Source organism: Engystomops pustulosus, chromosome 2, assembly GCF_040894005.1.
Source record: "Engystomops pustulosus chromosome 2, aEngPut4.maternal, whole genome shotgun sequence".
NCBI classification, from domain to species: domain Eukaryota; kingdom Metazoa; phylum Chordata; class Amphibia; order Anura; family Leptodactylidae; genus Engystomops; species Engystomops pustulosus.
The window spans coordinates 148207920-148233651 of record NC_092412.1 but is presented as its reverse complement, the minus strand read 5'-3'; the positions used below and the strand labels follow the sequence as shown (position 1 = coordinate 148233651).

General features: G+C 39.6%; 1 protein-coding gene across 5 annotated transcripts in view; it reads left to right on the top strand.

The window, feature by feature from the left end:
* COL8A2 (collagen type VIII alpha 2 chain) overlaps positions 1 to 25310 on the top strand; it is a 98050-nt gene extending 72740 nt beyond the window's left edge. For all 5 annotated transcript variants that reach the window (XM_072136822.1, XM_072136824.1, XM_072136819.1 and 2 more), the window contains 2 exons: positions 14807 to 14981; positions 22371 to 25310. In XM_072136822.1, coding sequence (XP_071992923.1) covers positions 14819 to 14981; positions 22371 to 24292 — 2085 coding nt within the window. In that variant the 5' untranslated portion in view covers positions 14807 to 14818 and the 3' untranslated portion in view covers positions 24293 to 25310. The remainder of the gene's footprint in view (positions 1 to 14806; positions 14982 to 22370) is intronic.
* The last annotated feature ends 422 nt before the right edge of the window (positions 25311 to 25732 follow it).

Genomic DNA, 25732 nt, shown 5'->3' with positions numbered 1-25732 from the left:
CCTCATTAACTAATATAGAGAAACCCCTTTAGTAATATATGGCATAGTACTCTCTCTCAGTAATTTATGCATAGCACAGCAACCCTAAAGTGACTTATATGCAGCACAACACCCCTGCATAATTAATTTTTAACCTCAGCAAAGTGGACAGTAAAAAGAAACCCTCAACTTCCTCTTCTGCCCAGGCTTCTAGTGAAGGGCACAGACAGAAGCTCACACTTGTTTGAGCTCTGTGCAGAAGAGAGGCAGAGCAGTGATTTGCAGAAGCTAGGTCTGTAACCAGGATTTGTTCTTTTGCTCACAATGGACTTCTGATTTCTGAAAGGTTTGTTGAAAGGCGAGTCACATTTTAAAGGGACTCTGTCACCTGATTTTACCCCATTGAATTACTAGTCCCCTAAGGTAGGGTATGAAATGTATTTTAAAGAATTCCCTCTTTTATATTTAATCTCCCCATTGAGAGAAGTCTTTTTTTACCTGAGATAATATATATATATATTTACATGCCCCCGTATACAGCCTGCAGCCCCTCCCCCCCCAGTATACAGCCTGCAGCCCCCCAGTATACAGCTTGTAGCCCCTGCACCCCAGTATATACGCTGCAGCCCCTGCCCCCCAGTATACAGCCTACAGCCCCAGCCCCCCAGTATACAGCCTGCAGCCCCTGCCCCCCAGTATACAGCCTACAGCCCCTGCCCCCAGTATATAAGCTGCAGCCCCTGACCCCCAGTATACAGCCTGCAGCCCCAGCTCCCCAGTATACAGCATGCAGCCCCAGCCCCCCACTATACAGCCTGAAACCCTCCAGTATATAGCCTGCAGCCCCCTGTCACTAGTATATAGCCTGCAGCCCCAGCCCCCAAGTATACAGCCTGCAGCCCCCCATTATACAGCTGCAGCCCCTGCCCCCCAGTATACAGCCTGCAACCCCTGCCCCCACGTATACCGCCAGCAGCCCCTGCCGCCAATATACAGCCTGCAGCCCCTGCCCCCCAGTATACAGCCTGCAACCCTCCAGTATATAGCCTGCAGCCCCCTGCCCCTCCAGTATATAGCCTGCAGCCCCCTGCCCCCCAGTATACATCCTGTAGCCCCCAGTCCCTTATTATACAGCCTGCAGCCCCCTGTTCCCTAGTATACAGCCTGCAGCCCCCTGTCCCCTAGTATACAGCCTGAAGCCCCCTGTCCCTATTATACAGCCCCTCACCGATGCCCAGCTTATAAGAAAAAAAAAAGTGTACTCACCTTCTGACACCCTCCTGGTAGGTCCTTTTCTAGCCATCGATATTCTGGCTCTGGTTCCCTCTCTTCGTGCGGTGCCATTGCTGGAGCTGTGATGTCAGCGGCTCGCTGACATCCTAGTGTATGCTGATGGCGGCACACACACTAGAATGTCAGCGAGCCACAGCTTGAGCAATGGCACTGCACAGAGAGAGGGAACTGGAGACAGAACATCAATGGAAAAAGAGGACCTACCGGAAGTGTGTCGGAAAGTGAGTACACTTTTTTTTAATAGACTCGAGTATAAGCCAAGTTAGGGTTTTTCTGCACATTTTGTGGTGAAAAACTCGACTTATACTCGAGTATATACAGTAATAATAAAATAATAATAACCAACAAAACAGTGTTCAAACAAGTGTCAATATTGTATTGTACTGAGGTTTCTAATGAGTAATTATCTATTTATGTATCTATGTGCAGTGAATATTTTAATATATATTGAGGCACATTTACTAAGAATGTAGGAAACTGCACTAAAAGTGCTCTAACTGTGTATAATGCTCCGTGAAATCATGAATCTGGCACTTCCCTACACTGGCCCCACAGAGTTCACCAAGTTTTTTGGGGTGCACCTTTAACATAGGGCATACAAAAAAAACTTTGCATGTTAAATCCGGTGCACAGACCGACTGAGTTGTGTTGCATGATGCCTAGTGCAGCTGCGCCAAAACATGATCGTATGCAGACACTACTTAAATACCTGTGCAAGCAGTTTACACCTAAAAGAAATCTGTCGCAATGCCCTTAGTAAGTGCCCCATTGTCTACATGTTCTGTGCTGTGATACCTTATTACTGTTCTTATATACGGCAATATGCTTATGAAGTCCGCAAGAGGAGGCTACTGCTTTTGAATCCTCTAAACCTGGGATAGCGATTCCATTGCCAGGAGTAGGATGTGTGAAGGGAAACACCAGACAAATCCTTTTTTTTGTGTGTCCCACATGCTGCCAAAGGGCCACCAAAATAAATTCATATAATGGACATCAGTAAAGCTGACTCTCACTTTTAGAAGCCTTATAATTGTCCACAAGCAGCCAGTAAGTAAATCAATCAATCATAAAATACATAGTGTTCCATTATTATTACAAGAGAATACATTTCTGGCCAATTTAAACATGGGAGGGAATTGATGTCTTTTATGGATGAGAATTTGAGTCTCTGTATTCATGCACATAAATGCAAAGAGAGTCTGACCGGGTGGGCTCTACATAAATGAGTTTAATCCACATCGGTATGGTCACAAATGCAATATGAAGACAGCTTGTATTGTTTGAATTCAAAATCATTTTCAGAGCTGCCACAGTGGACAGGGGACAATTCTGAGCCAGAAAAACAGCTGGAGAGGAAACGGTCTCAGACCAAACCTGTGGAATCATTTCTCAAAACAGGAAAAAGATTATAAAATACCTAAGGCTTGGCACACAAGGACCCTCTAGGCAGTCTATGCACCTGTTGAGCAAAGCTAATATCAAGGAAAGCTCAAAATAGAGGCTCACCTTAAGGGACACGGCTGAGAATTTGGCACACAGTTGATCCATGTCTGCAATAATGACCATCTTCTACAATGGCTTAGAACATAAGAGCAGAGTTATGATTTCCTCTTCCACTGCTACAGAATATTTAGCTAGAATGTCTAAAGAAACATCAAAGATTTGTCAGAAGTGTCTTAGGTAAAAGTGTGCTAGTTGCCTATGGAAACCAATCAGAGCTCAGCTTTCATTTTATAAACAGCTGTTGGGAAATCAAAACTGAGCTTTGATTGGTTTCCAGGGACAACTAGAACAATTTTAGATCAGACACCTCTTATAAATCTCTCCTGTGCACTGAACCTGGGAGAAACAGATAGTAATACATTTTGGAGGTTAAGTATGAAAACAATTATTTGTCTAACAATTCACCATTGCATGGTTAAAGGGAACCTGTCACCTGGAGACCCATTTTTAGCACCCCCCCCCCCCAGTCCCCATAGAGCATTGTACATAAACTGCCAAACAGTTTTTGTATAAAAAATAGGTTTTAGAGAAAAAAAGATAATTTATATTAGTTTGGGAGGACCACAACTCTTCAACCACCTGACCACCTCCAGTCAAACTAAGCAATCGTCGGAGACTAGCCTTGGTGAGAGAGTTAAAGAAGACCCCCAAGATCACTGTGGCTGAGCTTCAGAGATGCAGTAAGGAGATGGGAGAAAGTTCCACAAAATCAACGGCAGTCCTCCACAAGTCAGGGCTTTATGGCAGAGTGTGCAGACAGTCTCTTCTGAATATTAAAAAATATAAAAGCCTGCATACAATTTCCAGAAAAACACATGAAGGACTCCCAGATTATGAAAAATAAGATTCTGTGGTCTAATGAGATGAAGATTGAACTTTTTGTTATTAATTAAGTGGCTTGTGTGGAGCAAACCAGGTACTACTACATCACCTGCCAAATACAATCCCAACAGTGATGGGAGCATCATGCTATGGGGGTGTTTTTCAGCTGCAGAGACAGGACAACTGGTTACAATTGAAGGACTATAGAGATATGCTGTATGTAAAAACAATGACCCTAAGTACACAGCTACAATAACAACACAGTGGCTGCAGAACAACTCTGTGACCATTTCTGACTGGTCCAACTGGAGCCCTGACCTAAACACAATTGAGCATCTCTGGAAAGACTTGAAAATGGTTGTCCTTCAATATTCACAGTCCAACCTGAGGGAACTATAGAGAATCTGTAAGGAAGAATGGCACAGTTCCCCCAATTCCAGGTGTGAAAAACATGTTGCATCTTTCCCATGAAGACTTATGGCTGTACTAGCTCAAAAGCTGCTTCTACTGAATACTGAGCAAAGGGACTGAATACTTAGGACCATGTGACATTTCAGTTTTTCTTGTTTAATAAATTAGCAAAAATATCTACATTTCTGTTTCTTTTCTGTCAAGATGAGGTGCAGAATGTACATTAATGAACGAAACAAGAACTTTTCAACCTTTTCAATTGGCTCCAATGAAACGAAGAGTGAAAAATTTAAAGGGGTCTGAATACTTTCCATACCCACTGTACATATCCCCATACTGTGTAGCTTGTTTTGAATATTTAATAGTTTATACTTCCTGTGGTGCTCCTAGTCTCTGTTGGGAGACATGTGAACACTACAGACACTGGTCTGTGGTTGAATTTAAAATCTTATTTTTTTATCATGTCTTTGAAAAATGTTAATCTTTTTTACTAATATTTAAGGCCCCCTACTGTTCTTGAATCCTAGGGGTCTGATTGCTTAAACACAGGGGTGATCCTAACCTCTATGCTGCCTGAGGCCATAGAAAGATGCCCCCCCATGCGCTCCATCATTCATTATGTTAGGTGCAAATAGTTAATACGAATACAGCGATACCAAATTTATAGGATTTGTTTTAAAATGACCTTCCTTTGCATAACGATAAACCTTTGGTGGAGTAAAAAATTCGTTTTGCATCGTCACCTTCCAAGCGTCATAACTTCTGAACCTTTTTGTCAATGTGACTGTGTGAAGGTTTATTTTTCATGAAAAGACCTGTAGATCGGCACTCTATATCCACCCCACTGGTACTCGCGGTCTCTCTGGACACACCCCCTGTATGCACCCTATGCCAGGCTGCACCCTGTGATGTATATATATATGGCAGAAACTGTATCCACCACACCTCACCCCCAGCCTTACACATCACCAACACATAGTGCCGCAGCCACTCACCCCCAGCTCTGTGCCCTGGAGGAGAAACACAGGCCGTGTGATGTATACTATATACCTATACTGCATTGTGGGAGGTGGGGTGCTGCAATTCCCAAAGCATGCAGTCTTTTGGTGCACAGTGGAGCTAGAAACATGCTGGGAATGAGCCAGGTGTCACTGTCATGTTGTAAGGGCATAGGATGGCGGTTGACTGAAAGAATACCTGCCCTGGTGAAGGTAAGCGCCATCCCTGAAGTAGGCGGGCTGCAGGACCTTTGTGAGCTGACGGCCACTGTACTATGCTGTGCAGCAACCAGTGTACACAGGACAGTTGGCAGTCATTCTCTATGGCTCTGCTTCACATTTCCTTCACACTGTGGTGAGCCGGCTCAGGTCATTCGTGCAAATGAGATGGGTCTTTGAGCCGGCTCTTTGTGCCGGCTCGTTGTATAAGAAGCTGTATAAGAAGATGAACACATGGCAACATCTCAGTATGTGCAAATTTTTGCATCTGCTTTTGCATCTGCTTTTATTTGCCATTACGATCTATGATAGCTGCCCTCTTTATGCAGATCATGCATAAAAAGTAAAAATGAAAAGTTATTCATATATATATATATATATATATATATATGTATATATAAACAATATGATTTAGGTATAACCCCCAACACCACGTACATATTGCATATCTGCCCACATACCTCCACGTTTGTGTACATTTATACACTATACTGCAGTGTGTAGGGCGTATGTGATATTTCGTCTGACGCCTACAGCAAAGTGAATATGTAATCACATTCCTTTTCCCAGCAGATATACACTATGCTGCCAGTGGGAGATGTATCATTTATATTGTGAAATACCATCTCCCGGTATAGTTTGCACATAAATATACCCTATGATGTATTTGGGAAAAAATAGTATTCTGCAGAGGGGCGATGATTTTTGACAATATATACATAGCCTACCTTGCTCCTACTGGATATGGAAGTGTATAGGTATTGCAAGACTTAAGAGCTACCACTGATAGACTGTCCTACAGACCTAATATATTTACTGTACTAACAGTACAGCCGTGGAAACTTACATTTAAAGTACCACACAGCTTATCAGAAGGACACTTGTTAATTTTCATTGTTGGCTTATTTATAGGTTCTATTTTATTTTATGCTATATTCTCTTTTAACAGTATATTTTGCTTCTATTGATATTTGTATGATTATTGCAGATGATTGCAAAGGCCCTGCAAAGATTTTACTTACCTTATATCTTACCAGCTTTTTGTGTCATTAAGAATAAATACTGATATACAAATATATCTCATTATTTTAAGTATCATAAAAACACGCCAGTGCCAATACGGCACTATCTTATTGTTCCCAAGTTTTCATTTTTGCTTTAATCCCCAATATGCAATTCCTTTCAAACTAATAAATAAATAAATAAGAAACCTAATTTTTACCTATAACATATTATAAGAAAATGGGGCACATTTATCAGGGCTGGTATGGTGTACAAGCCCTGAAATAGGCACAATTCTTCTCATATGGCAAGGAATTGCGCAAATTCCCCCCTTTTTACCAACTCCCTACCAAGAGGCATGAATGGGCAGGACGCTCGCACAGTGGGCTGGCGCAGGGGCATTCCTGTTCCACACCTGCGCAGAAGCACAACTGTGCTAATATTCACAGGACCCAAAGTAGAAATGCTAGGCCTCTAGATATCACTACAACATATGGTACACATTGCTTATCATATTAACCTTCTTTTCTTGGTATACACTGGTCATATTACCTAAAGTGTTAATTAGATCACAAAGGAAGTTTAATAAGTTCTTTATTTTTGTTCACAGCAGAGAACCCTTTCACATACATATGTGTATATTTGTGTATGTAATTATGTTTGACAAATGTTTTACTTAAAGCGTCTTGTCGGCTGTCACTTGCTTGTTAAACAAGTTGCTAACATTTAAAGCCCCAGACTCTCTAAGACAGTAGAAAAATATTTTTCTTTTTCAGATTTTGCTAATTCCACACATGTGCTCCCTCGTCTCCTTTTTTTATTCCCGTCAAACTCTCTGGCAAGCTCCAATTTCAGACAAATATTGATGTCAAATAATTTTACTGCTGGGGGCCTATTTCATGAAAGAAAATGGGCAAGATGTTTATATTCTCTCACCATAGAGTTTATTACAAATTAAAATAAATGGCTCATAGAAAAATTAAAAGTTTGGATGCCAGTGGCCACACTGCATCACTACGATGGCTTTTCCGCAAATGTCAAGGTGTGAAACTGATCTTTGCACACCTTTTCATTTGTTTTTTTTTCAGTTCAACTTTCTTGGTACTTTATAGTATGGCAAACACTTGGCAGATATGGGAAACTCTGCTAGTAGAACATAAATATTTGAGTTTGTAGAATCTGGAAAGTGTTCAGATCCAGTTAACTTGAGCGAACAGAAGCACATAGCAAATTTGGCTGACACTTCTAAAACCTAGAGCTGATGGGTTGTCTGGTCAGAGACTGAGACATTTTAGCAGTCATTAATTCTTGCCTAAGGCCAGAGGTCATTTGTGATTAAATACTCATTGCTAAAGTGTTCATTATGAGGAAGAAAATTAAATGTTCTTTGTATCCAGCACACCAAGAGTGAAAATGAAAGCGTCCAGTTTACTCCATTGTAATTTTAAAAAAAGGCATAACGTGCTTCATCTCAAACAGACCTACGTGTTTCAAACTTTTCAATTAAAGGGGTGTTCCCGTCTGGGCATTTAAATTTAATTTAATTCATTTGTCACATGTAAACATTTCTTCAATTGGATGTTATTAAAAAAAATGTTCTTGTGTGAAGATAATTTCTTATAAATGTAGTCATGTTGTCCCTTAGAAATGAGATTGCTTCCTCGGATACAACCACCCCGCATAGTGGCCAGACATGCGCTATTGAGTCCTGCCTGACCACCTGGCTTCAGCAATCATTACCACAGGACGGCGGTGGGACATGCAGTAACTCCAGGACTCTTTGTGCAACCTCTTCAGCAGAGGTGGCCGTATCCAGGGATGTATCGGATGACTACATTTATGGGAAATTATCTTCACACAATTATCTTCACACACAGGTACATTTTTTAATGACATCTAATTGAAGAAATGTTTACATATGGCATATAAATGAATCTAGATGTGAATGCCCAGACGAGAATACCTCTTTAAGTTCTTACACATGGTCTGCCCATGATAAAAACAATGATTAAGAACTGAAATAAAAAGGTTCATATAGGATCATGCTCTTTATGCTTTTTTTAACCACAGTGGATGTTTAAATGTTAAACTTGTGTCAAATTTCTCTACACCATATGTTAACGCCTGTATCATAATATTTTTTGTATTGTACACATTATGGCAAAATGACAATTTACATTTATTGGGATTAATAAATCTGTTCCTCCTTTAAAAGAGAAAAAAGTTCTTATTTTTCCCCCATTACATTATATAATACTATAATATATACACTCACCGGCCACTTTATTAGGTACACCATGCTAGTAACGGGTTGGACCCCTTTTGCCTTCAGAACTGCCTCAATTCTTCGTGGTAGATTCAACAAGGTGCTGGAAGCATTCCTCAGAGATTTTGGTCCATATTGACATGATGGCATCACACAGTTGCCGCAGATTTGTCGGCTGCACATCCATGATGCAAATCTCCCGTTCCACCACACCCGAAAGATGCTCTATTGGATTGAGACTGGTGACTGTGGAGGCCATTTGAGTACAGTGAACTCATTGTCATGTTCAAGAAACCAGTCTGAGATTATTCCAGCTTTATGACATGGGGCATTATCCTGCTGAAAGTAGCCATCAGTTGTTGGGTACATTGTGGTCATAAAGGGATGGACATGGTCAGCAACAATACTCAGGTGGGCTGTGGCGTTGCAACGATGCTCAATTGGTACCAAGGGGCCCAAAGAGTGCCAAGAAAATATTCCCCACACCATGACACCACCACCAGCCTGAATCGTTGATACAAGTCAGGATGGATCCATGCTTTCATGTTGTTGACGCCAAATTCTGAATGTCCCTAAAAACCCTACCATCCGAATGTCGCAGCAGAAATCGAGACTCATCAGGCCAGATAACGTTTTTCCAATCTTCTACTGTCCAATTTCGATGAGCTTGCGCAAATTGTAGCCTCAGTTTCCTGTTCTTAGCTGAAAGGAGTGGCACCCGGTGTGGTCTTCTGCTGTTGTAGCCCATCTGCCTCAAAGTTCGACGTACTGTGCGTTCAGACATGCTCTTCTGCCTACCTTGGTTGTAACGGGTGGCGATTTGAGTCACTGTTGCCTTTCTATCAGCTCGAACCAGTCTGCCCATTCTAATCTGACCTCTGGCATCAACAAGGCATTTCCGCTCACAGAACTGCTGCTCACTGGATGTTTTTTCTTTTTCGGACCATTCTCTGTAAACCCTAGAGATGGTTGTGCGTTAAAATCCCAGTAGATCAGCAGTTTCTGAAATACTCAGACCAGCCCTTCTTGCACCAACAACCATGCCACATTCAAAGGCACTCAAATCACCTTTCTTCCCCATACTGATGCTCGGTTTGAACTGCAGGAGATTGTCTTGACCATGTCTACATGCCTAAATGCACTGAGTTGCTGATTGGCTGATTAGAAATTAAGTTTTAACGAGCAGTTGGACAGGTGTACCTAATAAAGTGGCCGGTGAGTGTATATATACACAACTGCTCATTCCTGAACTACTGCAGCACTTGATTATTGTCAAGACAGGAAGAAATATGAGCCCTACACTTTCCACAGCTTCTGTCCCTGCCTACTTGCCGGCTCTGTGCTAAACCAAAGATGCCTACAGGGAAACAGTCCCTTCCCTGGCCACTGTGGTGTATTAGGGGTAGTAGGTGTAACCCAAGAAAGGACTAATTAGAAACAAAAAAAAGCGCTAAAGGGGGGTGCTGAAATGGAGACGACCAAAGATACCCCATATGCAAGTACACTCCTTGCAAATGAAAATTGATTATGAGAATGTACTGGCTTTGTCCCCTACTGTTTTGAGTGATGTACAAATTTGTGTCTTGTTTAAAGGTTTGGGGTTTGGACCCACTGAAAAATTGTATGTATTTGAAACACTTACGGAAGTTAACAAATTTATTTGTATACAAGTTGTAAAACGACAACCAATAGGTGCTTCAAATACATCTGATGTCAACACTGACATTAATATATGATTACTAATCCCCATTTTTAACTTAAAAAAATCACATGTTGCTGTTGTCGGTTTTCACAGTTTCTTCACGAAAGTAATGATGTTAACTTTAAACTTAAAGAGAATCTTAACAAAAATCAAAGAGCAGCAATTCGTGATATTAAACAGAACTCCAATATTGTAGTTCATAAGCAAATATAGGGGGGCTCCGGTTGTCTTTATGAATGCTCTATACATGGTATGTGGAACCAAAGCAAATTGTAATTAAAACTTAAAGAGAATCCAGTTTATTCTTTTAATAGCAAACTCCTGAATTTGTTAGAGGAGCGTGTCTGTTTAGGTGCAATAACCAAAAAAGAATCTGATTTTATTTTATTCAAACCACTATTTCCTCCCCCTTTAAGACCTAACATTGCAGGCATGGGCTCTTTAAACAAAAACTTAAAGGATCATGGATTATAAACCAAGCACACCGACACACCTCTGACGGGTTCTTCCTGTCAGCTTCTTATGCCCTGATTTTTACAAAAATATGCTTTTAAATTTAACCAAAAGACGCTGAGGGGATCCAGGCTCCATAGAAGTTCATGGAGCCTGGAACCCCTCAGCAATTGGGTCGACGTCCACCCATAGCCATCAGTCCAGAGAATCCCAAGGTTTTTAAAAGATACTTCATCTGTATCCACACCTTCATCCACACCTTGCATTGAAGCCCTTTAATTCCACCTGGGCAAAAACAGTGGCTGTGAATGTAATGTAAAGGAATTCATCATAATTGTGGTGGAATACCTTTTTTGTTCTAATTATTTCAGTTTTAATGGGGATTTCTTTCTTCAAATTGAAGGAGCCCCTATGAGATGAAGATTTTCCCCTTCCACAGCTAACCTTTTTATGGCCTGGTGGGAGGAGGACATCATCTATAATACTGCCAATCCATATTTACCAGACATTATTTGGTATGGCAGATTTATAGATGACGTCCTCATTATTTGGCAGGGACAAACAGATGCCATAGATAAATTCTGAGATTATATTAACTTAATCTCAACTTTACAGGCGACATGTCAACCAAATCTATCCCCTTCATGGATCTCATCTTGGAAGGAGATTATGAATTGAACATTGTTCACACTGCTTCTTACAAAAAGTCTCAGTCAGTGAATGCCATTTTGGAGGCTACTAGTTGTCACCTACTACACAAGATAAGGTCTATTTTGGTGGGTAAAATGCACAGATTGAATCTCATATTTTAAAACATATCACAGAAAGACTTTTTACCTTGTGCAGGTAGCAGGTGCAACATTTGCAAGTATACCAAAAAATGTACAGAGATTAAAATAGAGGACAATAATAGCTATCCGGTATATGGGCAGCACTAAATGTAAAATAAAACATCAGGCAGCGAACACTTGTCTGATGTTGCCAAAAAGAACAGTGGGGTATCCGTCGCAACAAAACACATAAGATTGACACTTTCTCCTTCTACATGATAGAATGGCTTGAGAAACCTAGTAGAGAGGTGATTGGATCGAGGCTAAGAAAATGTGAGGCATTTTGGATATTGAATTTTAACACTAGAACCCCAAATGCATGAATTACAGAAATTACCTCATTACGATATATTAATTTATTGATTATTGCCCGTATTTATTATTTTTTTTATCTGGTGTATTGGAATGTTAAAGGATATGATGTTACCTGAAAACTTGTACTGTGATTGGCTATGTTGTCTTTTAAAATGAAGTATTGTAGATTTTAGCCATCAAAAGTGTTGGCTGTTATCATAGCCATGATCTTTTAATAAAAGTGGAATAAAGATAAGATTTTTATTAAAAGAAATTCAGTGCTGGAATACTCATTAGAGGTAAGATATCTGCCCTAGACTTATGTGGACAGCTTATCCCTAATACAACTCTCGGGCCACCGCAGTCATGGGGTTGCCAGTACTTAGTAATTTCCTTTAACCACCGTAGTATCAGCCGTGAGCCCTCTGATGTCTACATTATCTGTTAGAAATGTGGGTTGGGGATCTATTTAGTGGGGGACAGGGAAAGTGTATAGCTCTGTCTTTATGTATTGTGTACTAAGGGGATAAAGGCTACTCCGATCCGTCAGTCCACACTGACACCTTTGGGGGGAGGGAAAAGGTGAGTATCAGCTTTTCTTTAAGTTCTTTGGTAGTCATCCAGGATCGGGTGTTTCACAGCTTTAGGCCATGGCCCGTTGGTTGGGGACCACTGTTCTATTGTATTGGTCTCTGATAAGGTAAGAATACTGACTTTGGTATACATGAATTGGTTTATTTTACATCATCATAAAATATAAGTAAACATTAGTTTTCATTACTCTCTTGTGAGCCCTAGGCTTGAATAGAAATACAGCAAAAGGTTTAGATTAGCTTAAGACAAAGTGCCAGCAGACACAGTACAAGAAGCAACATACAAAGCTGCAGCATAGACAACCAGAAGTTTCGGCACAGCTAATGAGTTAAATTAATCGAGGATGAAGAGAAATGTAGACGGTCAAGAAAAAGATATGATGGCTAGATAGATTAGTAAATATGAAGGAAGGTTAGATAGCCATAGAGGACAATGCAAAGCAGAAAAGTCAAGCAAGGTCCTGTGGATTACAAAGGCATCTGTTACAGCTACTTGTGTTTTTCTCTTTGCTCCTTGCACTTTTATACATAGTTTTTACTCTGTGATATTTGTGAAAGCATATATATTGGGCCTCCTCCTACTGCTGGTATTCTAACAATTGCCAGCCTTGGCTCCCCACATATAACACAGACTTTTCCCAGATGTAATATTTCAATCACTGCATATGTGCTTTAAAAACTTAAAAACATTCATACATTTCTTCACCTCCAGCCGACTGTGCTGCCTAGGCATTTTAACCACATCTATGAGCTGGATAAATGCTCTTTTTTTCTCACACTTAAGAAAGCAGGATTTACAGATTTCAGTCATGGAGTGTCTAAAAGGGAGACTTTGAATTTTGTTGCTAAGTGTCAAAGAGCTTAAGTAGCAGACAATTTTCCTCAGCATTGTAAAAAGAGATCAAGACAGCAGTATGTAAGCACTGCCATATGGTCCACAATACGGGGTGCTGAACGTGTGCAGGACTGCAAACTGACCATAATGTTGGTCTGATCTCACAGACTGCACACATTACACAGGGCATCTGTACACGCTTATGTAAAGGAGTACTAGGTCAGACAGCAGTGGTAGCAATTTGTGATTGTCTCTGTGACCTGAGCCTGGGAACCCTTGAAAACAATTTAGTGCCCAGAGTGGCTCCCTTCCCCATTGTAAATATACCGTATATGTGTGTGCTGAGCTGAGCTGCTGACAGTAACATGGTGAGCTCAACTGTGTTACCTCAGCTGTACATGCAGTAAATCACAGTAAGTAGCACACATTTGCTCTGTGATTGTTGCCACCCTTAGGCTAGAGATTCAACTCGCCTTCTGTTGCATCTTCCCCACTAAGTATTTTGGTGTAATGCAGTGATTTTCCTTACAGAACAGGAGGGGTATTACAGTGATGTGTTCATACATGCAAAACAGTAAAAATAGTACTATGAGTTGTCCATACGTAGAGAACAAGTGGAGTGGTACAGTAAATTTTTAATACATTCAAACAGCAGATGTAATACTAGGAGGTCATCGTAAATACAGAACAGGAGGATCGGTAGTGTGCAGTATTTTTAACATGCAGGACAGGAAGACTAGTGCTGTGTGGTATCCTTATATACAGACAGGAAGAGTCCATTTGGATTTCATACATACAATACGAAAGAGTACTACTGACCCACAGCATTCACCCATATAGAAAAGGAGGAGTAATGCTGTGCATTGTTCAAACACACATAATGGAAAGAATCCTATATACAGAATAAAAAGAGTATTTATGGGCAGTAATCAAATATGCAGAAGAAGAAGAGTGGAACACACTCTTCACACATACACAACAAAAAGAAGTAATGGTGGTCTTCATAAATACAAAACAGAAGGAGTGATGGTCATATAAACAGAAACTGTAGCAATATTTCCTCAACTCTTCCTTAGACTTGCAGAACATGGGTAGTGTTGTGTTCCAGTAATACTTGCTTATATAGAGAAACTGTGCAGTATTCATACATGTGGCTGATGATAATATACATAGAGGTAGAGTGATACTGTCCTGTATTTCAACTCACCATTGTTCTTAAAGGAAATCTACCACCTGATTTAGCCTCTACAAAGTACTGGTGTTGCTGGGGATCTGGCATTATGCTCCGAAGCCCTTCTAACCCACCTGCTGCCTCCTCTACCCAGCTTCCTCCTGCCATCAGCATTGAGAGACGACTGACATTACAGGGATGGTGGCAGGTTTGGAGGTGGTGCTTTGCACATAGTAAATCAGGTGGTAGATTTCCTTTAAAGATTCATGGCTGGGATAAGAATAGCCCTGCCTTCACTGTTCTGAGGTGCTTGGAGTCGCCAAAACATAGTAGCACAATAGCTACAATGCTTTCACAACACTTTAAGTTACTTATTTCCTTATTTCTATTAAAGATTTCCTTACCTCATTAAATTCATTAAATTTTGATTTACAGTGTGAAGTGAAGATGTCCCTGAAACATGGCACTTTATTCCTTTTGGTGGCTGCAATGGGATCTGTATCTGGCGGTGGACCAGCAGGGGGAACATATCCTCAAATGAAATATGTAAATCCAATGATGAAAGGACCTTTGGGACCACCGTTTAGAGAAGGAAAGGGACAATATTTAGGTAAGATTCCCTTTGAAATTCTTGGTTTTGAAATGTAAACAGCTTATATTGTTAATATTATCACCATTGTCATTATTCACATAAAACTTGAATTGTATGATATGATAGATGGTATGATATCACAAGTTGTATCAGTATCACGGTGGTCATAGATATCATAAATCCAAAAAAGTAAGCTTGAAATAAGGTACTTCAAAAGTTCACACCTGAAAAATATGAACAATAATCTAAAGTGGGTGACAATCATAGCATAGTTTTTATTATCTTACTATTAAAACTATTAAAACGCAAATTCAAAACCAACAAATATGAGGACTGGGATTCTAAATATTATTACTATTCCTTGCACACCTTAACAATCAGCATGTGGTATTCCTCAAAAAGGTATATGTTTACTAGTAGGTGGCCTCCATAAATAACAACACCAGTGAAATTGCGTGGGGGAAAAAAATAATATATATGTTGGGACTAGGCTTCTTCTATTCGGTCCTCGTGACTGGCAACCTAGCCCCAGGCCTAGAGCCCAAAATGTCTGCCTTCTGGCCTGACCTTGCTCTGGATAGAAATTCCCAATTATGACCTACCTAGCTCACCAGTCCCATAGAACATTTGAAATCTCTTCAAAACATGTTTTGGCCGACAAATGCTCAAAAGGAAAAGTTCTTGTCAGGTTAAAGTCAGTTCTAGTCATTATCAGACCAAAAAAAGGAATAAACGGCCAGAGGTAAACTCCGGATTGCTTTGTTTTTTACTTTTTATACCTAAAAGCAAGACTTGTTAGTTCTCTAGACATAACTGTTTTATTAAACAATGCAATATGAGTAAGTTACCAACAGAGTGTTACCAATTCCAGAGGGGGGAGTGATATTAATCTGTTTGATACCATGTAGTCAGTGCTTTCAGTACAAACTGGTAACACTTATTTGACAATTTTTTCATACATTTCTATAACAGTTGAACAACTGATTTGATTTTTGAGATCATCCAGGATTGTACTAAGGAGAAAGCAATTCTTAAAGGGGTTTCCCTACGAAAGAAATCTCAATCCCCTAGTGATGGTAACACAATAAAAATCATTTTAACCCCTTACTTTACAATTTTACTGAGTTTTTGTGCTGTTTTAGCTCCTATCACTCCTCAGCTGCTCAGTGCAAAATCCCAGGGTGTGGGTGGAAACTCTCTAAGCAGACCAGATTCTCTCCTTTAGCTGTGGTGACACTCATCACTACTGTACACTTTTTGTATGCAGAGGCCTGTCCCTACAATCCTGCAGTAGCAGGCCCAGGGCTGTAGATCACCTCCAGCCATTTTATGCAAACAGATATCAGCAGTTACAGGGGGCTCCACCGCTGAACGGGAGTATGGAGAGAGGTCAATATCAGAGATTTATTATTTTTACAACCTCCCCAGACATAAAAAAAAATATTCATGGACAACCCCTCTAAATTTTGAAGTTACATATTTTAGCTGAACTAGTTTAAAACTTTTTCCTACCCAGTGGTTTTCCTGGAGTAGGGTTGCATGTAAATTTTTAAAAAGTTACACTTCTAAAAATTTCACAATCTTACAGTATTCAACACATTAGTAACTTTGACCTTAGAAGAGTCCTTGCCAAAGTGAAGTATAAAGTCTCAAAACCCTTTATGTGCTACAAACTTATGCTAAAAACTAATCTAAAAATGCTTACTTGAAATATTCTTATTTTACTGATATTGTGGCCATTTTTTCACTTAAACCTGTCTCATCCTTTGAATCAGTCACTTGGGACAGATTTTATTTTTATAATTTATTCAAGTCGACTTTATCACATTTATCTCCCATCACACCTACCTTAATATGTTTATAATATAGCAATATATCAAGGGCAAGAAAACACATAAGTTAATGGGGAATCAAAAAAGATAGTAAAAGATACAAGAATAAGAAAAACATTTCATGAGGAGCAAGCAACAATAGTTGTATGAGAGAATAATAAGAAAGTAAATGACTGAAGCCATGTGCAAAGAAAGGACACATTAAAATTGTCAATAGGGTCAGCAACGGAAGACAAAACAAGAAACACAAAATAACCAAGAAAGAAACAAGAAAGTGTCCAAACAATAAGAAGCATTATCCAAAGTTGTGAAGTTGGGAATGGGAAAAGAGTTTAAAATGTTTATTAATGTATTTCCTTTAGAAGTTATTTTGCATATTTTTCAGTTTTTTCTTAATTCAAGCTTCCATTGGACCAGGAAAATTACTTGAATGTCTATACCTTTAGTTTTTCCTGTTGGATAACAACATTCTAAGATGCTATACTTTACCAAAACAATTGATGTGAGGCAGCTGTCGTCATTTTTTAGAAAGTACACAGCATAGTGCATACTCAGAACTTGTCACTAGAGGGCAACATACTCTTAAATCCACTTTTGTGGAAATATACTTTTTGTTAAAAATATGCAGGGTTGTTTTTTTACCATGTAATGTTGTGGTATGCAGGAATACACCTTGTAGTCGCATCGAATCATTATATTATTAGTAATTCAGTATTCTTTTTTATCATCTTTACAAAAATAAACACTTTACTCACAGAAACTTTGAGAAATAATCAATAGTTCAAAACCTTCCTTAAAATATGCTGATCTATCAAACATCTTAACACTGTAAAATATGCACAGCAAATAGCAAATATAGCATAGCAAATATAAAAAGTAATATGCAAAATAAAAACATCAGATCTGGGCCATTGAACCAGTCTGGTTAATCTACATCATGTACAGTAGATGGCAGGAGTCACTGTATGGGAATAAACAGTAACAAGATGCGGTAAGAGAGGAAGGAAATTTGTCAGAGGCAATTTGATACTCAGGTTATATTGTGCTTAGAGGTCTTGGCTTCTGACATTCATGTGGATTTTGTTTTCACAGGTACTATTAACAAAAATAATCCAGTCAAAACCTTCCCTTGATTTCCAAACATTATGGCGCTTAGAAGGCAAAGACCCCCCACCCAACAATATTTGATTATGAAAATTAAGTGAATTTTTAAAAAATATATCAATTTGGCATTGTATGAGCATTCACTCAGATAAGTTTTTATGTTATTTAGATTCTAGAATAAATGCAGAATTTATTTATTAGAAAAAACATCAGATTTTTAAATATACATTGTGAGCCCCATGGGGACAGGGACTGATTTGGCAAGCCCTGTGCAGCGCTGGATAATCTGTGTGCGCTATATAAATAAAGGAATTATTATTATAATTATTATTAAATATACTGCATACAATGGATTATGAAATGTTCATCAGCAGCCTATATGAAACTCAAAATAGTGCTATTAAAAACTACATTTCATACTGAAAAACAAGACCCCATAATTCTATAGTGAGAGAAAAATGAAAATGCTATAGATTGTAGAATGCAATGACAAAAAAATAAAAAATACATGGGAAATCAACCACTTAGTATATAAAAAAACGAAGCCTGCATGGTGATGGTGTGCATAATTAGTAGCCCAGAGCGCTGGACATCTTGTCCCCGTGCTCTGGCCTGCTAATTATAAGTCTTTTTTCTAGACTATCCCAGCGTGTCAACATTAGAGAAGACCAGTATATGGTTGTGGTTTGTTTTTTTATATACTAAGTGGTTGCTTTACTTTAAGGTGGAAAGCAGATGTGGGTATAAGGGATTGAAGGAGTTTTCCAGGAATTATTAGTGATGGTGTTTGAGATTAACACCAGTCCCCTGCATAGATCTTCTTATTAGCCACATAAAAACAGAGTACATTGGGGCACATTTATTTACCCGGTCACTGGAGATCACAAAAAGTGCATTGTCCAATGATAATGAACTCTTCCACGATTCACGAAGATCATGTGCTCGATATCATGAATGCGCCGCTTCCCCACTAAGGTCCGACAGAGTTCACCTGTCTGACAGCACGCCCCCCAATTAGTGTCGCATGGGCACAGTCCGAAAAAAGAGTGTCACAGTGCGACACAAAGCCCTTAGTAAATGGGCCCCATTGAGTCAGAAGCAGTTGACTTTGTGTCCATGTTGTGACTGTCACTACAGATGTGGCTTCCAATCACTTCTATGGTAGCAGTAGCAGTGAAGGCACCAACGGATTAATATCCCCAGCAATCAGACACTTATCTCATATACTGTGTATATGGTATAGTCATCACTAGTCTGAAAGGCCTTTTAAAGAAAAGGTTTTTGTTAAACATTATCATGATTTATTCAGGGATTGCGGTGCATTAGTATATAGAAGACATATCTAATGTCAATATAATAATAATAATAATAATAATAATAATAATAATAATCAATTATATACTACTTACTGTGTGTACATCTTAGCTATGCCATATTAAAATTTTACCCAGGTTCACAAAACAAAGCACATAACATATTATGTTCCACAAAAAAATTATGTCTTATTATGTCACAAACTTTAACAATATGAATATTTTACTGAAAATTGCTTAATTTTTTTACATAAAATAGAGAGGAAATTCCACCTTTTACTGGCATCTAGTAAATGCTTCTAATCTGCAAATAATGGAGGGGAGTGGAATCTGAAAAATGAGAAAAACAACATTGTGAAAACTCAAATTGCAGAGTTTATATTATGTTACATTCCCATCTTGATCTGCCAGTTCAAATGCTTCCAGAGTGAAGTATGAGCATGTCTCTGTATTTCCTAAGTACTGTATGGGAATGTAAAACAGCAGTCCATTCCAAATCAAATTATATTTAGCAATTAAACCCAAATACATCACATATGTGGAAGTGTGGAGTAGTGTTTATTTGGAAATTAAATGGGAATTCCAAGTGAAGAAAGGCTGCCTTCCTTTTATGGGGATTTAAAGTACACCACAATCAGGGCCCATCCTATGGGTAATGTATGTGTTCAGAGGAAAGTGCGGTCTTAGCATTCTTTGGGGGTTGCCTCCCAATCCACAGAGCTAACAATCTAATTTTAGTATTTGGATTATTGAAGGTCTACCCACCCTCCCTTTAGAGAGACATTTGTCAAGACAATGTTTTCAAACATAGTAGATTAATATTTCAATACAAGCCAGGAATAGTTATAAATATTCCCCTTTTCTAAGAACAAACCATTTTTTAATGATTGGAATGAGTGAATGGGACAACCAGCATAGACCTCCATAAAGTTTAGTCATGAATCTGTATAAACTATGGTCCAACTTTTCATTTTCCAGATCCTAGAAATTGTACCCCCATCAATCAAACAGGGGAATTTGAAACACAGGCCAGCCCTATCTTTTGCAGTGCAGGCAGTCGACACGTTCACCGCAAGGGAATGCATGGTCCAATAAAAAGTAATAGGGCCACGAGTTAGCCTTACTTTAGTGTGCATGGGGCCTATCTGAGTTATAAAATTCTATTTTCAGTCACTCTTAGAAGTAACTGTTGTAAAAAAAAAAAAATATATATATATATATATATATTTATCTATATATATATAAGACATAGTTCACTACTGGGTTTTCTCTTACCACTGACCTAAATATCGTCATTGGGGGCGAACACAGCTGTTAGGTGACTACATAGGTGACTTTGAAAATTACCTTCTATCCGTAGTATGCTCAAACTAAATCTTTTGGCAAGAATTTTGAAGCATTTATGAACAAAATTCCACAAAAATCCTACTGACTACACTGGTACACAGGGCATTATTTTTCTGCAAGTGAATTTAAAGTGATCCGGTCACCAGGAATGTCATTTTTACCTGGTGACAGGTTCTAATAGCCTAAGCTATGCTAATTTTAAAAAGCCTTTGTCAGCATTCTGAATCATTTCAGCAGTTTATAATAATTAATTTAACATTACCTGACTCCCTGCAAGCAGCATGTGATGAGTCCCTGGGGAGGGGCAGCCTGTGTGTGCCTGTATCTCCTCCACAGCTTCCCCCTCCCTCCCCTGCCTACTCAATCCACATGAGAGGAAGTGAGGAGGGGTGAGCGTGGAGGAGAGGAGACTGACACACACTCATCGACTGAGCTCTCTCCATATAAGGTGAATGGTGGCAGCAAACAATAACTGTTACCACCCAATCTAGGACCGATCGCAGGTGGTAACCATCTGATTGCCACCAGCAAAGCCATCTTGGCTTATATCGTCGCTCCCCTTGATATCATCAAGAAGCGGTGGCCAGTTACAATAACAGTTTCATTTTTGAAGATCTGTTACGATTTGCCAGTAGCACATTGTAAAAGATCACGTGTAAAATTCCCATAAAGAATTAAACAAATTCAAATCACCCCCCTTAACCTAGAACTGATATAAAAATAAACTGTAAAAATTTTGAACATTTTCGTATCTCCACGTCCCAAAATGTCCAATCTTTCACTAGATAATAACGGTTATTCCCGGCATTGAACCTTGTAACGGAAAATAGTGCCCACATATCTGAAACAACACTTCGCAACATATAAAAAAATAATAAAAAGTGATCAAAGGGTCGTACAGTCCCCAAAATTGTAGCAAAGAAAATGTTGTCAGCTCATCCTGTAAACAATGACACCTCTTCTTACTAATTCTATCAGAAGCTTTGTGCATTACCTTTTAAAGGAGCCTCTGACATCACCTTTTATGGGCTATCCTGCTAATAAGGTAATATGATTCTTTTTTCCTCTCTGCCATGTGGCATACATCATTTTAGCGGGATTTGCTAAACTGAACTGCATGAGGTTCCATGAGAAAAACATTCAACTGTAACCCATGTTTGACAGTGTTGGTTAATTTTTCTCCATCCACAATGCTAAATTATGCCATCACACATTTTTATCTCATTGATGGTAACATAAAGATACTAAAAAATGAACAAAACTTGTGGTAAGGAAAACTCAACAGTTATTTTACAGGAACTAATTTTACAGGTTCAATATTAAAAAAAGATTTTAAAGGGAACCTGTCATCAGAAAGGTCATTTTTACATGGCAGGTTCTAATAGCCACGGCATGTTGATTTAAAAATGCTTTTGTTTTGCACCTGATTTATTCTAATGCTTTTTAATTGTTTGTTTAATTTTCATTACCTGACTCCCTGCCAGCAGTGTGTGGTGAGGTCTGGGGAGAAGGGGGCAGTTCATATGTCACAAATTAACTGCCCTCTCTCAGCCTCTCCCCTGCTCCCTCCCCCTGCTTATGTCAGCTCACTGCCACAAGTAATGTTAAAAAAACTATTAAAAAGCACTGGAATTATTCAGAGGCACGACAAAGATGTATTTGATAGCAATATGCCACAGGCTATTTAAACCTGTCATCATGAAAAATGACCTTCCTGACGACCGGTTCCTTTTAAATACTGTTGAAATATATACATATATTTAAGAAACAAGTATCCATTGATTATTTGTTTTGTTTTCTTCTGTTTATAGATATGCCCCCAATGCTTCCAATGGACCTTAAAGGAGAACCTGGACCAGCTGGGAAACCTGGTCCACAGGGACCACCTGGTCCTCCTGGACCACCTGGAAAAACAGGAATAGGAAAACCCGGATTACAAGGAATGCCAGGGCCTGCTGGTCCTCCTGGCTTTTCTAGCATTGGAAAACCTGGTGTACCAGGTATGCCTGGAAAAATTGGACCGAAGGGTCTACCCGGTACAAAAGGGGAACCTGGAATGAGAGGAGAGCAAGGACCTAGAGGTATACCTGGATCTCCTGGAATTCCTGGTCCTTCAGGAATCTCATCAAATGGGAAGCCGGGTGTTCAAGGTGCTCCAGGGCAGCCAGGTGTTCGTGGTGAACCTGGTTCAAAAGGTGAGCCAGGACTTCGTGGAGAGAAAGGACCTAAAGGAGAAGCTGGACTTGGCAAACCAGGATTGCCTGGTACTCGTGGCCCTGGGGGCCCACCCGGGCCATTGGGTCCACCTGGTCCACCAGGCAATGGAAAACCAGGACTTGATGGATTACCAGGGGCTGCAGGGGACAAAGGTGATGTAGGTCCACCTGGGCTACCAGGGCTTGTTGGGCCACCAGGGCCACAGGGTCAGCAAGGTAAACCTGGCATTGATGGAATTGGTAAACCAGGCTTAGATGGATTACCAGGACTACAAGGACCATTAGGCCCAAAAGGGGAACCAGGCATACGAGGCTTGCCAGGTTTACCAGGGCAACCAGGGTATGGAAAACCTGGTTTCCCTGGATTGAAAGGGGATAGAGGTCCTGCTGGAATACCTGGAGGGATAGGAGATAAAGGAGAGCCAGGGTTAGATGGTGAACCTGGTGAGCAAGGGCCACAAGGTATTATCGGACCTCCCGGGCTTCCAGGTTCCATGGGCTTGCCCGGAAAAAATGGTTTACCTGGCTTGAAAGGTGACATTGGACCTACTGGGCCTTCAGGTGCACCTGGAACTCCAGGTAGCCAGGGCCCAAATGGATTTGTAGGTAAGCCTGGGATTCCAGGTGAAAGAGGACTTCCAGGCTTGAAAGGGCTTCCTGGGCCAATTGGACCAAAAGGAGAGGCAGGGTTAATGGGAGTTCCAGGTTTACCGGGTCAGTTAGGTAGTCCAGGACCGAAAGGAGATGGTGGTATTCCAGGACAACCCGGTCCAAGAGGACCAGCTGGTATTCCTGGTCTGCAAGGATCAGCTGGTCCCCTGGGGCCACAAGGATTACCAGGATTAAAAGGGGAGCCAGGCATTCCTGGACTACCTGGAAACAGCATCACTGGTCAGCCAGGTCCACTTGGCCCTGTAGGACCACCCGGAATTCCAGGGCCACGTGGTTTGAACGGTCAACCAGGGCCGCCTGGCCCACCAGGGCCTCCAGGGCCACCAGGTATCTATAGTGAAGGCACTATTGCAGGCTTGCACCTGCCGGATGGAGGAGTGGAAGGAGGTACTATAGGCAATGAAAAACCTGGAAAGCCTCAATATGGCACTGGAGAACTATCTGCAAAAGTAGCCCCAGCATTTACTGCTATCTTAACAACACCATTCCCTCCTTCAGGCATGCCTATAAAATTTGATCGGACTTTATACAATGGCCATAATGGTTATAATCCTCTAACTGGGATATTTACTTGTACTCTTCCTGGAATTTATTACTTTGCTTACCATGTCCATGTCAAAGGCACTAACATCTGGGTTGCTCTTTACAAGAACAATGTACCTGCGACTTACACATATGATGAATACAAAAAGGGGTACATGGACCAAGCCTCTGGGAGTGCAGTGTTGGAACTAAAGGAAAATGACCAAGTTTGGGTCCAGATGCCTTCAGACCAAGCAAATGGGTTATATTCAACAGAGTACATTCATTCTTCATTCTCTGGCTTCCTTCTTTGTCCCACATAATGAACTCACATTTCTAGCCCTAGTCATAAACTATCTTTGAAATTACATGCAAAGTATAACAAAAAAGATTGTCTACACCTGTTCAATGGGAGAAAAGAAAAGGCATGGATACTTGTTTTACAATGCTGGTACAAGACTTAAAAGTAGTCACATTATCACCGAGCATCATAAAAATCTGAGCAGACCAGCAGAATTGTTGCAAGATAAATTATGCTATGCCAGCTTTCTACAGCTTAGAAGTTCATTGGAACCATAATATTGATTATTTTGTGGATTTTTTTTTTATAATTTATCTGTATCTTCTACAAAAGTTTAACTATAAAGCTCTGCATCAACACTTAATGTAATGAGGATGACCTACCCGGGTTTTAATGGTTTCAAAGTTTCTCAGTCTATAGCCTTTTCTATGTGCATATTGCATTTCTCCTCTACTGTTTTATCTACCTGCTCATAAAATAGAAGCATTTCTAGGAAAAAGAGAATATTGTTAAATGGTTAAGTAGATACACAAACTGTGAGTATGTGTCATAGGGCTTTCCTTTAGAAGAGTAGTAGCTGCTCAGGCTTGGGTTTCTCCAAGACTGTAAGTTGCTTTTAGCCACTTCTTCATGCTTTGTACCTAGAAAAGTCTTGCCCAATTTTACACATCAAATATTGTTACAAAAAACAAAAATCAAATATTTCCATTAGAGAAGAAATTATTGCAATGTACTATAATTGCTCAGGAACTTCTACTCCGGTAACCATTAATCAATGTATAATGAGATGTCCACAACCAACCAGCACTTTGACAAACTGATATCTACTATCCCTATTGTAATATATGTTATTTTAAACTGCTGAAATATATGTTAAATCACTTCCTATATAGCTTAAAATACTGCACTGACATATTAATGGTACCCGCCATATTGTCTTCTATTATATTCAATTAATACATAGAAATACCATCAAGAACAGTGTCCCAATATTCAGTATTAGGCATAAAGACTGTATTTCCCTCATTGCTAAACAATTTTTTTTTAAAAAAACAATCTCCTGTCATTAAACAACATATAAAAGAAGACTTAAGGACTTTAAAATTGGCTACATGTTTATTTTACATTGAAACCAAGAATGTGATGTAAAGCATCCTCAACCATTGGCCAGAAAAGCTGTTCCATGGCTCGTGTATCTTTTTTTTAAATCTTGCTATTGTATGATGCTTACACTTTTTAAAGAAAATACATTGTTTGAATGGGAAAGAAGTTTTGGTTTATTGTTTCCCTTCACCATTCTTTTCTTTTAATAATTTTTTACTTTATTACCCAATTGTTTGCAATGGTGCTACTTACCAATGTTATATATTCATATAGTGCAATATTATTCTCGAAACAGCATCTTTGGTTTTTGAAAATATCATTCCTGTTTTGTCCTGCTAATATTAATGGATTTTGTATT